This window comes from Aethalodelphis obliquidens, unplaced genomic scaffold (assembly GCF_003676395.1).
Source record: "Aethalodelphis obliquidens isolate GAN/ISIS:26980383/991018 unplaced genomic scaffold, ASM367639v1 scaffold63, whole genome shotgun sequence".
Classification (NCBI taxonomy): Eukaryota; Metazoa; Chordata; class Mammalia; order Artiodactyla; family Delphinidae; genus Aethalodelphis; species Aethalodelphis obliquidens.
The window spans coordinates 4414327-4432584 of record NW_020838007.1 but is presented as its reverse complement, the minus strand read 5'-3'; the positions used below and the strand labels follow the sequence as shown (position 1 = coordinate 4432584).

General features: G+C 42.0%; 1 protein-coding gene across 1 annotated transcript in view; it reads right to left on the bottom strand.

Moving 5' to 3' along the window:
• The window catches only part of LOC113610435 (piezo-type mechanosensitive ion channel component 2), a 100761-nt gene that overhangs the window by 32032 nt on the left and 50471 nt on the right, over positions 1-18258 (bottom strand). Inside the window, exons 20-24 of the mRNA XM_027088579.1 lie at positions 16651-16757; positions 11671-11785; positions 6869-6928; positions 2923-3089; positions 1800-1966 (exon numbers count right to left, since the gene is read on the bottom strand). Of these exons, the coding sequence (XP_026944380.1) occupies positions 1800-1966; positions 2923-3089; positions 6869-6928; positions 11671-11785; positions 16651-16757 (616 nt within the window). The remainder of the gene's footprint in view (positions 1-1799; positions 1967-2922; positions 3090-6868; positions 6929-11670; positions 11786-16650; positions 16758-18258) is intronic.

Here is an 18258-nt window from a genome sequence, read left to right as displayed (position 1 = left end):
TCTGGTCATATCTAGGAATGTTCCTTAGAATGTCACCGTTTCCTGAAGGAACTTAAACTAATTTATTTTCTGGGAAGGTAGAGGATATCCGATTTCATAAAACAACCATTTTTTAAAAAAGCGCTATTTCCCAACTGGATTTGAAGGAAATCGGGACGATTCCAGTAAGTCAAAGGGAATACAAACTCCTTCGTTAGGTTCCTACCCTGACCCCCTCTACTGTCTGCCAGAGGGAAAAGCGGGTGAGATGGGGTGAGTAGGAAGGCTCCATGCAGGCTGGGTCCTCGGAAAGGGGCCAGGCCCCATGGAGCGTGTGTGTCCCCATGTCCCCGCTGGGGTTGACACTACCCTGCCGCAGGGCACAGGTGTCGGAGAGCAAGCGTCCATGCTGGGAGTCCCTCCCAGAGAAGGTCACTGCCTCCCCAGCAATCGGCAAGGCTTCCTGTGGACTCTAATGCAGACACGTGATTTGGAAGTTTCCTCAACAAAGAAACTGGAAGCTCTGCTCAGCCTTTTAAGGAAAGGGCAGATATGTTCACTCGGTTACTAATGACATAATGAACCTATTGTGTCTCCCTTTTCTTTAGGTTACAAATAAAGAGTAAAAGAACATTAAAAAGTAATTTTGAAGGTATTGGCTTTCTCTTAGTAAATGTATTGACGGATTGACCATTTAAAAATGTTTGGGATACTCTGACAGTCTCTGTTAAAAAGCAATCGATGGATTTAAAAATCTCCGGCCTCACAGTTTTTGACTATGGGTTCAGCTTTATGTTTGTCATCTTGGACCAGATTTAAAGGCAGTTACTTGATTTTATTTTGGCCAGTCTTTATTTTCTTTTTCTTCTTCAACCTCCTAAAGTTGTGATTTACAGTACTTAGTTACTTTCTTCATTGACCATGTTCTCAGTGGTTACACAGCTGAAAGTTACTAATAAGTAACTTTCAGGAATAACGAATCATGTATGTTTATTTTATGAACAGCTGATTTTTAGTTCACTTTCTAATTTTCGCTTTGATTCATTTGGTTCAGAGTTCGGTTCTGGAACCACTATTCTTAAGCCAGGCTCACATATAATATTCTGGAGGCCCGTGAAACCCCTGAAGTTCTACATAAAAAATTTGTAATTATGTGTGGTTTCCCCCTTTGGGAAATAGTCTATAGCCTCATGAAATTTCAGAAGAGGCTCATGTCTCTGTCAAATGGGGACGATAACAGTACATCTCGAAGGGTCTTTTAAGGATAAAGTGAAGAAACCCATGCACAGTGTTTAGTGCAGCCCCAGGTGAAGGGTCAGCACAGGTGCCTGTGTGAAGTAGGGCTGTGACCACACAATGCGGAAGATGGGGGCAGACAGAACCACTTCTCAAATTTCTAAAATTACGAACCATAAAGTAACGTTTCTGAAAGGAAAAAGATCAAGGATGGCAAAAGATAGTAGAAGATTCTAGAACAGAAGATTCTTTCTGGAGCAGCATTTTAAAGGCATTAAAGAGGCAGCTCTTGATACAATTCATCGTTTTGTGATGTGGAAGGCTTGTCCATCTGACTTGACTCCAGCTTGGAAATCCCAGTCCTGTGGCTGTGAATCATACAGCTCCTGCTAATAGTTATTATTGATTCCTGCTTCTATCTGCCCGGTCCAGGGACAGGCAATGCTCTGCTTGGCTGTGGCCACAGAGACAGCCCGGAATGGCTGGGCACCCTGCATGATTCTGATTAATCTGCACCTCACCCATCATTTCTCACCTCTGTTACCTTTGTCAAAAGCAACACCATCGTGGAGCACGTGACGTACCTGGAGATGCTGTCGTGGGAATCTAAGCTGTCCATCCTATGGGCTGTCTGTATACCTGCGGTGGCACCAGGACGGTCATCGATGGTGTCCAGTCCCGACTCTCTGGAAAGGTTCATGATGTGGTTCTGATAGTACATGTGGATGCTCTCCCGGGTGGGGACGTTGCCCTGCAGAGAAGGAGACATTGTCACGGTCCTCACGAAGCACTGGCCTGTGCAGCTGCCTGGCACCGCTCAATACGGACAACCCTCCACCATCATGCACACCTTGAACAGGATGAAAAGCCAAGCTAGTCAAGCTGGGGATCGACATTAACTCATGGAATTAATGGTGCCCGATGTGACTGGGTCATGCTGAACAGAAACCCGTTCTCACTTAGGGGTGAGGATGGTCGAATGTACCAACTCTCTGTTATAAAATAAATCAATCCTGGGAGGCAACGCACAGCATGGGGACTATAGTTAACAATACTGTATTGCATATTGGAAAGTTGCTAAGAGAGCAGATCTTCAAAGTCCTCATCACAAGAAAACAATTGATAACAAGGTGTGGGGATGGATGCTAACCAGACTTTCCGTGGTGATCATTTCACAATATATACAAATACCAACTTATTATGTTGTAAACCTGAAATTAATATGTTATCTGTCACTTACATCTCCAAAACTAAAATTAAAATATTGAAAAAGAAATCCCTTCTCGTAGGTAGATAATTTTGCTACGTCAGAGTAACTTTTCCAGCAACGAACTATTCTTTTCAAATGTAACCTGTAAACCATCTGTGGCTGTATTTTGTGGCTCTGCATAGATCCTGATTTTCCCTATGAGAAGTTTCACATCAAACTTGCCAGACTATACAACATGCCCCTTTATGAGACACGACAGAGCCTGTGCAGCTGCGAACGGTGGTGATGGGAGGGGACAGAAAGGACCCACTGGCCGAGATCCTGGGACTGTGTGAGTGTGTGTGTGGCGTCTGATTATTTTCATTCTGAGCGTGGAACAGACTTAAATATACAAAAAAGCAAAAGGGTTATGTAAAGCTGTCTAGAGAGAACGGGTTTTGTCTGATCCTACTTGGGGCTCCATATACTGACTTTCAGAACCGTGCCAGTAGTGCTACCTTTTTAATCTCTCTGGTCAGCATGCACCTCTCGATCCTCAGGACGGTGGAGATGTCGATGTGCTCCCTGGAGATGGAGTTCAACCACGTTGTGAAACTGTCCACGGTCGCCAGAAACAGGACCCAGGTGAACTTCAGAATATTAAATATCCTCTTGATGATATTATCTAGGAGGAAGAAGAGAACACGATTTAAAGGGACATCGTGCCCTCAGCCGCGGTGCTGTGTGTGGTATCTTACCAAAGGCAGCCCTGGTTTTGCCCTCGTCCCCAACATGGAGGGACAGGGGCGTCGTGGGGACCGCAGGCTAGGAAGCCGTGGGCAGACCTTTCCACACCTGCTGCGGAAGCACCAAAACCAAACGCGGATAGTGTTTTTTTTAATAAATTCCAGGGACTTAATGTTTGTTTTTTTTTTTGAAGATGTTGGGGGTAGGAGTTTATTAATTAATTTATTTAGTTTTGCTGTGTTGGGTCTTCGTTTCTGTGTGAGGGCTTTCTCTAGTTGTGGCAAACGGGGGCTGCTCTTCATCGTGGTGCGTGGGCCTTTCACTATCGCGGCCTCTCGTTGCAGAGCACAGGCTCCAGACGCGCAGGGTCAGTAGTTGTGGCTCACGGGCCTAGTTGCTCCGCGGCATGTGGGATCCTCCCAGACCTGGGCTCGAACCCATGTCCCCTGCATTAGCAGGCAGATTCTCAACCACTGTGCCACCAGGGAAGCCCGCGGATAGAGTTTTTAACCTTGGGTCAAAGCATCAGTCAGAATAGGTCTGTATGCAGTTAACAGGTTTGATTAAAAGTAGAGATTGTGCTCAAAGATATTTGTTACTGACGCAGGGACAGAAACAGTCTGTATCTATCCAGGTAACTGGGTCCTTTAACGCTTTTCCTGTATGTTTCTTCTTTTCTTAACAATTGTCATGGGAAACAATTCTGTTGGTTCAGAAGACTCTGATGCTTCTCACTGCAGCTGGATTGCAGTTAAACCACCTCAAAGGTATTTTGTAGGGAATTCAGTCCACACACTAAGAGTCTATCTAAACCACTGACTTACCTTGTCCATATGTATTTAATGACATCAAGCTGTGCTAACTACAAAATTTTCCCCGGGGGTTGTGGGTGGGGGTCAGTCGTCTCCAAAACACAGGGGCCCCGAGATTCCCGATGACCCTGGGCTGCCTTTCTCATCTCAGCTGTGACTGGGGACCCGCCTGGGAGGCCGCGTGTGACAAGCTCCACTTGGGGTCCCACCGTGTCCCTGATGTCATGCCTCTCCGGCACCCCCGGAATTCAATGTGAGCTCTGGGTCACAGCTGTGACATAACTTATTTTAGGTCAGAATCAAAATAAAAGAGGGAAGATCCCATATTAACTGTCTGTCTTACTCATTGCTTCCTGTAAATCAGTGCTTTTTCAACTGGTATACAAGGAACGCTTCAAGACACATCAGCAAATCACCATCCGTGTGTACATATTTTTACTTTGGCTTTTTAAAAAATTAGTTTTATTAGCTATCTCAAACACTGACTGCAATAAAGGGAATACTTAGTGAACAGGACAATGAATTAAGAATTGCCTTATTGTTTAAAAAAAAAAAATCAAAGCACCACCACCAAGACTCTCAACAAGAAAAACAACCGGTATCCTTCACTCTTCCTCTCACCAGAAAAAGGAAATCAGATTCAAGTGTCATAGTAAGATCGTAATGAATTTATGATGAATGATGATAGTTTGGAATGGCTGTAGTTTAAGATCACTAATACAGCAGGTAGAAAAAGACAAAATTCACTGACATAAGCTTTCCTGTGCGGGGGGTCATTTTCTGGATGGGGCCGTACAGTACACATTTCCAGCTTTGCAGCCTTGCCGTCTCTGGTCATCTCGGCTGTGGTGGTGTGAAAGCAGCTGTAGACAGTGGATGGATCGTTTATCAATGGGCAAGCCTGGGTTACCAAACTTTAATGACGGACACTGACACTTGAATCCCATAGTTTTCATATGTCATTAAATACTCTTTCTTCTTTTGATTTTTTTTCCAGCCATGAAACATGGTAAAAGTCATTCTTACCTAACAAGCCACAGAAGAACAGGTGGCAGGTGGGATTTAGCCCAGAAGTGGTAGAGTCTTGCAACCTCTAGCCCAGGTGTATGGCCCATCCCTGGTCACTGTCCTCTCTCTACTTTAGAGACTGAAACATGAACCAGAGTTTGACTTTGTCATGGAAAAAAATTATTTGTGCATTTGGGTGGCCTAGGAGAAAGGCAGAACTTCTCTCAGGTGAAATTTTGCTCTTTTCAAAGGAAATCCATCCAAGGGAAGCTTAGCTAGAGTGTGGGCTCCGCACATGGTCCAGGTGGGTCAGGGAGACACAAGGAAGCGGTAGACGGTGCTACCTACTGAGGTCACAGGAACCTTGGAGCTGCCAGCTGGGACTCTGGGAAAGGAGCTGGGGGAACCATGTAGTGAGAAGGGGCCTTGAGCCTCCGGGTCAAGCAGGCCCAGAGGAACCAGCCACGAGAGCCCCACCTGGCAGATACTGACTGCCCACAGCCTCTTCGTGTAGACATCAAAGGCAAGTTCGACCCCTGGAGGCTGAAGGACTAAACTTGACAAACTTTAGCAGCATCTTAATATTTTGATGACCTATTTTTTTTCATATATTCACAATTATTTTGTTAGAAGCTGTGAAGATAAGCCCAATTATTTTGCGGTTTTGCTTATGGTGTTCCTGACTACATTGGAGCCCTGTGTAACATAACGTGCACTTTACCCACTGGGGTGATCATAGACTCACATGGGAAATTAGGATTCTTATTCTTGTTTATTTTTTAACCATAGAGGCCGGAGGGCATAGTTGTTAAGAGCACAGACTCTGGATTCTGAGTCCTTGGATCCAAATCCCAACTCTACCCAAGTGGTTGTGTAGATTTGGAGAAGTTGGCTAATTTTTCTCTGCCTCAGTTTCTTCTTGGTTAAATGGGGAAGAGGGTTTTGAGGGGGTTGAACAAGTCGATGCATGTAAAGCTCATGGAAAAGTGCCTGGCAAAGGAGCTGCGCCGTGCAAAGCGTGATAAAGCTTTGCAGCAATAAAGGGGTATGTGGTCCCACAGACACATGAGCCGGTTACCTGGACGTGGAGGCCAGGTTCAAGGATTGTGCCTCCGAGGGCTTGGAGAGCATTCAGGAAGCCTCATTTTGTGTCAGCAGATGGCATCCTTGGATGTATTTGTGTCCAGAGCAAAAGAGCCTGAAAACCTTGCCTGCTGCTAAGTGATGCTTACAGGAATGCCAGCCCCATGAGAGACGAAGCAGCATCTGTGGAGCCAAGAGGCATCTGGGTTCACTGCATTTGGAGGCTTCTGTTTCTCCTCTTTTTTTACTGATGGAGAAATCTTCCTCCTGATCGTGGACTCCGTGAAGCCCAAACGGCACCGTGACCGGGCTAGGAGTTAGAACACACCGGTTCTGTCCCCCACTGTGTGGAGTCCTGAGGAAACGCAGTGGGGTTTGGTTTTCTTCCCTAAGACGAGAAGGTTGGCCCAAGCCTGGAGGCCCGCTCAGTTCCGCAGTTACTTACTTCTCACTTCACTCCTTTTCCATGTACTTTAAATTAATTGCCAATATTTTTTGTGCCTCTACTCTGATGGCTTCCCTGGGACATTTACAAGTTGCTCTCCAAACTCCGTTTCATAGGTACTTGGACAAAGGAATTTATAAGCCGACTCTAATCCAACATTTCATTCCACAGTGTAAAGGTCAGGTCTACTTTTTGGAGTCCCTTTGCAATTTCACTAGAGATGAGATTTCAAGGGACACTGATTATTAAGTCACAGTCCAGCAACAGGATTTAATTCATTGTTTTCAGGCAGCCTTCCATTACGTACTATCTGGGCAAGAAACAAATTCCAATCTCGCCCCCCGCCGATGGGAGCCTTTATTTTGTTACCTGGTCCATCAGACTTCTTCTTGATCGGTTCATCCTCCCGGTCTTCCCACTCCACAGGACCTGACAAGATTGTTCGAGAAACACGGGTTACATCCTTTTAGGGTAAATTAATGCCAACACTACTCTTCTGGATTCAAAGGAATTTTATAATGAAATCTAGGACATTCTGCCGATTTGAAGAGCTCCTGGGGAAAAGTCATAAGAATTCTGAGCTTTCAGATTCTCTTCACTCCACTCCAGAATGAGAACCATGGAACTGGGGGTGGGTAAACTACAGTCCTCTGGCCAAATCTTTCCTGCTTCCTGTTGTTAAATGGCCTGTGAGTTCAACTATTTTTAATCGTCGAAAAAAGTCTGAAGAACAATGATATTTTGTGCATATGAAAATTACATGAAATTCAAATTTTACTGGAACACAGCTACACCCATTTGTGGACATACTGTCCAAGGCTGCTCTCATCCCAAGATGGCAGGATTGAGTTGCAGCAGGAGTTTACAGCCTGCAAAGCTTACAATATTTACCATCCGGCCCTTTACAGAAAAAGTGTGCTGGCTCCTGTTACACACTGTGAAGTTGTAATTTTGAACACCTTGGGGTAATGTTATAAATTTTAGTGGGTCACCCTTAAAATGACATCACAGAGTTTCATTTATTTCTTAGTCTCTTCTTTTAAGGCTGAGGTTGTCAGATATAGCAAATGAGAATATAGGACACCCGGTTAAATTTGAATTTAAGATAAATAACACATCGTTTTTTTCCTTTTTTTTTGCGGTACGTGGGCCTCTCACTGTTGTGGCCTCTCCCGTTGCGGAGCACAGGCTCCGGACGCGCAGGCTTAGCAGCCATGGTTCACGGGCCTAGCCGCTCTGCGGCATGTGGGATCCTCCCGGACCCATGTCCCCTGCATCGGCAGGCGGACTCTCAACCACTGCGCCACCAGGGAAGCCCCCACACATCATTTTTTAGTGTAAGTAAATCCCATGCAATATGTCAAAATTATACTGAAGCTTAAAGATTATTTGTTGTTTTTCTAAAAAATTCAGCTAGAACCGGGGTTCATGTATTTTATCTGGTAACTCTATTAAACACGATTCACAACCTGACTCCAGTTAATCTTCCCAAATTTATTTTCTACTGTGCTCTTTTCTGCTGCTCTGTTTCACATCCCGTCTTTACTAGCTAAGCTGACCTGCTCTTTCGTTTTCATACACGAACTTGCTTTCTTCTGCCAGGCTCTGCTCAAAGACTATCTTTTGCACGAAGAACTGTATTCCTTTGCACACTGGGTCATAAGTCACCTTTTGTCCTCTGGTCCCACACTATTCTATGTACGCTTATTTTTTAAATGAAACCTTGCAGTTTCTATGTCAACAGGGATTTTTCCCCCTACATTTGTGTTCCCTACTGGTTAAGGTGGAGGGGTCTGGAGCCAGGACACCTGCTATGAACTCCAGACCCACCACTCACTGGCTGGCTGTAACCAGGGCAGGTTCCTTCACTCTTTGGGACCTCACATCCCCAAGTGTAGGGCAGGGAGTGAGGGGCGAGTGAGTTATTGCACAGAAAGCACAAAGGCAGCTGGCACTCTGGAAGGACAGATGCTACTTGTTTCATCTGCCGACGAAGAAGGGATGATCCCTTGTATCAAGAAGGTGCTGAATAAATATTTATTAAAGAAATAAACATTTATTTCTGTCCCAGTATCTTTGAATTATTGCTGTCCTAGATTTGTAGGTAAACCATGGTGCATCTATGCATGAAATAATCTTCATGATACAGACTAATGAGATATTAACAAGATGACTAAAGATTTTTTTAGAACTGGCCCAATAATTTTGGAAGAACAAATGTCTGAGAATAGCAAATACAATTTTGAAAAAAGGAGCATCGTGAGGGAAGTTTGCAACACTAAATATTAAAACTAACTCTAGCTACTGGACTCAAAAATATAGGACAGTGGCTCAGATCTAGACAGTAGGATAGTGGATCAGAATACAGAGTCCAGAAACATACCTAAGAGACATACCACAAATGGGAGTTTAATATTGAGAAAAGGAGCATTTAACTTCAATGGAAAAAGGAGGACATTACCGAACAGGTTTAGCATAATAGACCTCTACTTCACAGAATAATAAAAAATTTAAAAGGTAAATAAAATTAAGAGGAAATATAAGAAAACATTTGCATAAAATTGGGGGAGGAAGACTTCCTTAAACAAGATGAAAACATAGAAATTGCAAAAAGAAATTCGGACCTTTTTGACATCACAAAAAAAATTAAACATTGCTTAGAAAACATATACCATAAACTAAATCAAAAGATAAGCATTGGATTGGAAAAAAGATACTTGAAACACTTAAAAAAGGATAATATCCCTAACATATAAATATTTCCTAAATTAATAAAGACAAACAACCCAATAGAATGAGAGTATGGAACATGATAAAAATTTTATCTCAGATTTGAAAGTAAAAAATACCAAGAAAATCTGAAATAGGAAATGTTCAATCTCATTAGTTAGGAAAATTCAAATGAAAATAAAAGCCGTTTGTCATCCTTGAGAAAGACACACAATAAAAAGAGTAATAATAGCCTATGGGATAAGGCTACAGGGGAATAGACACTCCTGCACCTTATACATAGGAGTGTAAATTTCTAAAACCTTTTGGGAAGATATTTATTAAAGTAAAAAAGCACCCACTTTAACCCAGAAATCCCACTTTCGATCATCTATTTTGTGGAAAGTGTGTGTTCTTCCTGACTTTTTGCCATGCATTTAAATACACGCACACACGACTACATGTGAACTTCTGTGCAAGGATATCTATGACAGCATTCTTAACTGTGGCAAAATCTGGAAGCAAACCTTATGTCCATTAGTGATGGAAGAGTTGGATAAATGATGCATATCCATATTATAGAATAGTTTGCAGCTATAAAAAAAGGATGATATAGTTTTATAAATACTTAATTGGAGAAGTGTTCATGATACATTGCTGATGAACGTACAGGAGAATTTGGACGGCATGGACTCATTTTTGAAACAAAGGAAACACTGCCTGTACGTCACAGGAAAGGGGCGGAAGAGAGCACAACCAGTGCAAGGCTTTGGTGCCTCAGGGTAGCTTTCAAGGCCAGACTGTGCATCCACTTCTTTATTGCTTGACTTGCAACATTGCCTGTGTCTTAATTTTGCCTTTTTTAAACGAATAAACTAAACTAAAATAAACGCTACTGGGAGGTAGCAGCGACCAGAGTGGTCAAAAAGGAGAACGGCTTTGCAATTAGAGTTCCATTAGAAATTATGTTTTCCTTTTCTTTTCTTTTTTGAATACATTTTAAATTTCACAAAGAATCTATATATACATTTTCTTTGTAAAGAACTAAAATATAACAAGGCTAAAGGTTCCTTGAATCCTACCCCTTAATCTCAGTCTCTCCCCACCCTCTGCCAGAGGTCACCACTGTAATTAACTTGCTAAGTATTCTTCCTGATCTTCCTCTGGCATTTATACACGACTATATGTACCCATTAAAAATGCAAAACATTGTCTGGAGGCACTCTGGTTTCCTCTGTTTCATAAATGGTTTCATAATGTGCATGCCAGTTTGCAACATAATGCTTTTCATTTAACAATATGTCAGGAATTGTTCTCCAAGTCAGTTCAAAGTAGCCCATATCATTTTTTAAATTACTAAGTCGTATGCCATAATACATTGGTAACATAATTTACTTGATTCTTCTTCTTTATGTGGGCATTCAGGATGTTTCCAAATTTTTGTTAGTTATAAATAATGTTTGATGAATATTCTTAGACACGTGTGCTTGTGCTCATGTGCAAATATTGATTCAAGTTAAGCCGTACACCTGGAGGTGGGACAGATCTCTGGTAGGAGACACACATTTAAAATTTTCATGGATGCTGACACCTGCTCTTCAAAGTGGATATGCTGCTTTAGAACACCACAAATATGTATGCTCCCACTAGCTCCAAACAGTGATACTATCAAATGTTTAGGTTCTTGCCAATCCAATAGGTTAAAAAAACAGTATGTCAAAATATTTAGTTTGTGTTTCTTGTACTACTACTGAAATTGAGCTCCTTTTGGCCATTTCTATTTTCTGATCTCAAATTGTTTTTCACATCCATTCATTCATTGGGTTGAATTTTTCTTTTACTGATTTTTAGAAGTTCTTAATATATCTGGAACACTAGTCTTTAGTCTGATATATAATGAAAATCTTTTTCCTGATTGCCCCACTTGCTCTTTAACTTTGCTTTTGGTGTGTCTTACTGTCGTTTGGAATTCTTTTCCGCCTTAGAGATGTGTTCCTATCATATGTTTTCAAATGAATCAGTATAATGTTGAATATGGCACTGGTGGCTATGTTCCATTTTGGTTCCTGACTACACTTTAATTGTGCTTTCCCTTTTTTTCTTGATCAAATTTCCATAGGTTCATCTTTATCATTAGTTTTTTCCAAGAACAGCTTTTCACTTAATAATCAGGTTGTGTCTTATATTTCTTTTCTATAACTTAATATCCACCTAAAAATTATTATTTTCCTTCTACTTTCTTTAGGTTTATTTTGCTTCTCTCTCTCTTCTCACTTTATAAAATGCACCTTAACTTAAATTCATGTTTTACTTTATTCCAAGACCTGAGTAATTAAGGGTAAGTAAAACTCTTTGCACTCTTTAGAAGTCAAGAATTTCATTCCTCCCAAGCTTGTCTTTTGCGGTTCCTCATTTGTGTTCAAGGTCACAGAAGCAGGGGTGCTGCCGCATTCATCACTTACCGTCCCCAGATCCTTTTCTCCTTCTTTTCTGTTCTTCTCTTGCAGATCTTTTTTTCTCTTTGCGCCTCTGTCGGAGTGCTGTTTTAGGGTCAGTAATCCACGCTTGATAAACAAACTGAAGGGAGAAAACGCCATTATTTTCTGGTTTTTAATAAGCTGAATTAAAAGAAAAGGGACCAATACCAAGCTTCCTGACCTTCAGAATCTTTTTTTTCTCTGAACACAAAGTAAACTTCTCTTTCACATATCCCTCAATACACTGAGCTGACCTGTGCTATTTCCATTATCATGAAATAAAATGTGAAAACAGATGTTGTAGGCATATATTTTGTTCGGTATCAGACAATCATGAAATACTTCGGGTCTACAAACCACCATTTCTCCCCCATCCCCACATCCCACCACCATCTGTGATACTTAGTTCCTGATCCTATTGCATTATACACGCTAGGAACAAGCTGGAAGCCTGGCTAAGTGTCATTCGTTTTCTCCCGGCACAAATAAACTTTGAGTTAAACCCAAAACATCTTTTGTTCATTTACTTTGGGAAAATACTTTTGCATGTTTGATACTCTCTCTTCTTTTTTCTGTGTTTTTTCTTTTTGGCCGTGCCCCTCGGCTTGCAGGATCTTAGTTCCCCAACCAGGGATCGAACCTGTGTCCCCTGCAGTGGAAGCACGGAGCCATAACCACTGGACCACCAGGGAGTTCCCAATACTCTCTCTTGTGAATAACAGCTATTACCAGCAACTTGAGAAAGGGCTTTGTAGATTGATTCGTATTTGGAGAGGAAAAATAATGTGATATGAAGGTTAAGGGGTTATTCCAGAATGGTACAGAAGGAAAACTGGGGTGCCTCTGGTTGCCTTTTGTCATTGTCGTTCAATAGCTAAAAACAGTTGCATTAATACAGTACAACCAATCACCGTAACAGAGCAATTGTGAACAGTCCGCCCACCAACCGTATCCCAAGTCATGCAGAAGGAACAGAAAGAAACCCCTGATACGCAAAGTCAGCCATCCACAGCCTCGAAGCCGAGCAGCATGCTCTGCGTGCACCCACACACACCTGGTCTCAGGGAAGCTGGGTTTTCTATTAGGAAGATAAAGTTAAAGGAGTGCTTCCTGGGGGCGCTTGAAAACCCAGACACTTTCATTTTATGCTATATTATTTTCAGATTTCTGAAATCTTTGAAAAACAGAGTGTAAGCAAACCACTGGCGTTGTAAAAATAAAGAGGGATTCAACTTTTCCATACATGGAAATGGAAAGGTCATGGGTTACTAAGACAGGACATTTCCTTTTTCTTCACAGGTAGAAATCTGAATCTTACGGGCAATTCACACACATGTAAGATCTGTACCGTTTCTGAATAAGAAACACAGGAGGCCAAAAATTATCCTATTTTATGCCAAAAACATATTTTGGAAAGTGAGAAGAACTGGAATTTGAAGGAGAAGCACCAAAAAAAAGGAATTTACGGTCGATGTTTATTGAACGTGTTAATTGGGAATTCTATTAAGAGTAGCTCTGAGGTTTAGGATTTTAATAGGCAAACTTGCTTCGGCAAAATATTGATTTAAAAAAAAACTCTGAAATGCTAAACTCAAGAAATTTTCAGGCTTAACAGATACATATGGTGACATTACCTTAAAAAAAGTGTTATTATGATACTGGTTTTACATAAAGCAAGAATGCCAAAGTAGAAAATAAGAAAGTGATTCAGGATTTGTGAATGTATTAGGTGCACAAGTCTTTTGCTCTGAAGAAAAATGAAGCCTCTGGGAGGGAGGGTGGGAAGGAGAGAGCAGGGTGGCTTCAGGACAGAACTGAAGGAGTCTCGTAGAAAGGGCTCGGGCCACTCAGATGTTGCCTTATTGGAAAGGCATTCCTGGTGCTACGTGTGGTCCTTAAATGATTGATCCTGTTGGTGCTTTCTCATTGAGATGAGAGTTTGGATCATGCAAGTAAGGGGAAAGGAGGGACGGAGAGACTCTTATGACAAGTCCTCATTTGTAGGTAAATGCTCTCTATGTCGATGTTTGGAAATACAAATATTTTACAGTTCCAGGAACATCGGACAGAGGATCAGGCCAACTGTTTCAGGAAAGAGTTGATAATGAAGGAGGAAGAGGAAACATCCCAATTCTTACAGAGTTGAGACACTAAGTTTCGTTCTGAAACATCTCAGTTCTGAAGTCACAGAGGTAACTATCACCCCCTGTCATGGTGTCTCTGGAGAACAGACACACGCACACTAATCCTAAGGAGAAAAACACATGAAAATGTGCATAAATGACGTCCGGCTTCTCCAACTGCTACTGCCACTGGCCCAACTTCATCTCAGACTCTACCCTAAGTGATCTCACTGTAAACGTTAGGGAAATGGGATTCCTTTGACTGAAAACTTCTTATGCAAAATACATTTAATGTTTGAAACAGGAGAGAACTTTATGGAAGTGTAGATCTTTAACTGAAATTGGTTGTTTTCTAAAATGTTCTTTAATTCAGTTATGATCCAGACCTTTCTTTTTGTGGCCAGTAACAAAATTTTTTTTTTTTTACAGTAAGATGGGGGATAATCACATTGCAGTCTTCCATATAAATTCGTAAATATGAATGGAGAGACTCATAGTGCCGTCATAAAAGGGGAGAGGAAAAGAAACCCAGGGAAGTGGCAACAGGGAATATTAAACCAGAAGTCAGAATCCTGGCATTTTAAAAAGGGAAGGAGCCCAGAGGTCAAGACCCTGCTACTCAAGGCAAAGCAGCATTTACACTTCACCTGGGAGCTTGAGAAAAACATAGAATTTCAGGTCCCACTGGACCTGCTGAATCTAAATAACCTGCACTTAAATAAGACCCCCAGGTGAAAGGCGAGAAGCAAAGGTCTCCCTCGCTATCTAAACCCGGGAGGAACGTTTTATTAGTTCAAGTGCTTACTCCAGATTAAGGCAGGAGAAATGGCTTTCTATAAAGTACAAGAATAGCGATTCATTGTTTATGATTTCCAGTAACTTAGTGACCACAGCATAGGTAGCCGGATACTTTCTGTTGTGCAGTGGGTGAATTAACAAAGAACTGTAACAGCAGCATCCCTGACGACATGGAGTGTGGCGGCTGCGTAGACCTCCACAGCAGCTCAGCCCAGTGAAGAGAGATGCTGAACGCAGGGCGGAAGATGCCAGAAGAGTCCAGTTTAGGAAGATGGAGGCTTAAAAGGGAGCCAGAAAGGAGATGGAGCAAAATGAGTCTTTTATTACTGATTCCTAATTTTACCAGCTTTCTGAGAAAAATGATCATACTTTGACACATCATACCTGATGCATGCAACCAGATGTGACCTTTTAACACGAGATGTGACTTAGGCGAAACTACGAGAAGGGGAGAAATTAGATCTGTATCTGCATTTTCTCTTTCTATTTTTTTTAATCGGCTCTGATGTCCACCGAAAAACACATAATAAGAAATTTGTCTTCTCAGAACAGTTTTTGGAAAAGTTTGCCTAATATTTTAAATTCTTCTAATTCCTTCATCATACGATGTATAGAACAGGGAAAACACAGATGTGGAGCAACGGGATCTGCTCGTCTAAAGGTCTACAGAGCGGAGGGCCACACACCACACATCAGTAAAACATCAAATACCTTTGCAGCTCTGATTAAATACTGAAGAATAGTTTTGGGAAGTTTAATGACAGACTTTGGCAAGGCTAAAATGGCTGACGCAAACTTCCCAATAGCTCTCTACAAAGAAGGACAAAGCAAGAGTAATTAGTAGAAAAAAACCAAAAACTGATCATTTAATATATGACATTGGTATGAGTTTGTCTCTATAATTACATCGACTAAGTTAAAACGTGCTCATCACTGAATGTGGAATCAAATATACCCTGCTTGTAGGTTAGGAATAAAGAAAATAGCCTATCGTTCATGTAATCTGTAAAAATGGTGAAGATGGTCATGTTCTCTCCTCTGCTGCATGACGAGTGATGGTTAGAAGAAAACTCGTTGATACAAAAATAAACAAGTCAAGTTATTAGGATTCGATAAGCCAGCTACAGACATGCATATAGACACTGTCATCAAGAAACACACACAGGAGGCAATGGGGCCGGTGACAAAGCCTCAAAGCAAGGTGTCCCGGTGAATAATTTAGTTCTTCAATTTCACTGGGAAGACAGGGGTGGAGATAACCTGCCAGCTTGGGAAGACCTGGCCAGCAAGCTGACAATGGCCTTCTCATGGACACATCATGAGCCTGGATGGACGTCCTTCTGTGTGCCCTGTAGTCTAACAAATGGGAAAGAAGAGTCCTGTATACGCTCCTTTGTAACAGAAATCTATACCAAGTTTTCATCCCATAGGTAACTCTACTGACTTTAACAAGCACTAGACATTCACTGGATACACGATACTAGGCTGGTGAGTCCTATCGCCAAGAATGATACCGCAGGCTCTGAAAAAGAAAGGCAGTTAAGCTGAGAACGTCAAAACTGGGCTGGAGGTTTTCATGATTTTAATACATTCTAAAATCTTTAGCAATACAAACGGAACTGATTTTCAAAATTTGAAGTAACACTGAAATGACCGTTTATTTTCACAACAAAGCAGGGATTTTATTTTCATGGTCAACTATTTCACCTATGGAACTAGAAGTCCACTCAAACAACACAAAGCAATGCCAGCAAAGGAAAGTTCACCCAAGGAAGCCTTAGTTTTGATAGAGCATCAGAATTTTTTATGCAAATGAACGAAGCCCTGGCTGGACCAGTGCTCCCGCAGGAACTCTTGCGGTAATGATGGCAACGCTGACAGCAAGCAGCAGGATGGGACACACTGTTTCAGATGTAAATCGGACGCTTCTGGGAGCTACAACATATGAACACGGCAGAAGAAATCTAGGCCTGCAATCAAGGTCTGTCAAAAAGAAAAACTCTTCAACTAGCAAAGACCGTGATTCCCTCATCCCCGTAATTACCTGGAAAGCTGACTTTCGTGGAGGCTCTTCATCCTCCTTTTTTAATTCTTCCTCTTCCTCCTCTTCACTGTCCGTTTCAAACAAATAGTAATCTCCACTCCTGACCACTAAGCAAAACAAAATATTTACTTATTTCTTGGAAGAGATATGAGATAACTGGGGGCGTATGAATGAAATGCCCCCAAAGACACACAAATTGTCCTTCAAAGGACCACAGCAAGAGACGTTGGTGGGGTGGAGGAAACAGGAGATGAGGGGGTGCTATGTGGTCTGCAGAGCACCAGGCCTCGTCCAGGCCTCCGAGGAGACCTGGCCACAGCTGCATTCATCTGGCGTTTTCTTCCTTTTTCATAGCAAATTTTACACAGATGCACCAGATCAGCTCTGCGGCAACCGCCTTGGTTACCAAGATGGCCAAAGGACTGAAAACTATCATCGTGTCACAATTCAGCACTTTGGGGCCTTTAGGCAAGGCCAAAGTGAAGCAGAGGCTTTGCTGTTGTCTGAATGGGTCCAAACTGCTGTAGCAAAGCTAATCAGGATGATTCAGGAGCAAGAATCAGTGTCACCAGCCTTCTCCTTCACTTTATACTGTGCAGACATGGGGCCGTAACACAGATGGCAAGACATTTGAAAGAGTTTTTTTTAAAAAATCACACATTGTCATGAGGAGCAAATGGGCAGGTAACATCAAAAAAAGAGCACCACCACCACACTCTGGCTGTTTCTACGCCTAGAATGGGACAGATGGAGGTCCGGCAGACATGGTCCACACAGTTTAGCGCTGTGAGGCTTCTGGTCAACCAGGAGCCCTCAGTCACTTACTGAAATTTGAGGAGAACTGTGCCGACCATAAGACCCAAAGCACAAACAGTATGGATCGTCCTTGCCTTGCCTGACATTGTCCCTACCGGGACATACTGCTGTCTTAAGCACGGGAGCAGAGAGAGCTGAAATGTTCAGAGAGTTAAAGAAGTTTGAGAATGGAATCTTTATCAATTTGATCATTACTGTATCAGAGAAAAGAGACCCAGCATGTGCATTTCTGATGCTACAAGAACTGTACCATCATTGCAGGAAAACATATTCATATTTTCAAGTTACATTTGTGTTTTCAAATGCTGAGGTGTCTTTTGGATGACATCACATGATGTCTTTATTTATCTTTTGGACTTCTCCGTTGTAAGGTCATGGGGAACCTTGGCTTGTTGAAAATTAGTTGCTTGAATATCACTAAACACAACAGTGAATAATTTTGCCCAGATTTCAGACAAATCTGAAGGCTCCATCGTGAAGATGCAGTGTGCATGAATTGGGCCTTATATCCTTGAACAGAAGCACTGTAATTTGTTATTTTTATTTTGAAGAAAGAACCAGGCCCAGAGGACTGGGCCTAAGCCTGAGGAAATAAACGCAATTCAAAATAAGGTAAGAATAAGCAAGAACAAACCAAAGTCACAGCATTCTGTTGGACAGTGAGGGTGACCATGAAAGTAATGCTTCAGGTAAGCTCAGAGATTTGAGGGTAAGTCACATGGACTTGACGTCATGTGGTCATTTAGTAAAAACCAAGATTTGCAATATCGAACATTTTACCCTCATTATAGC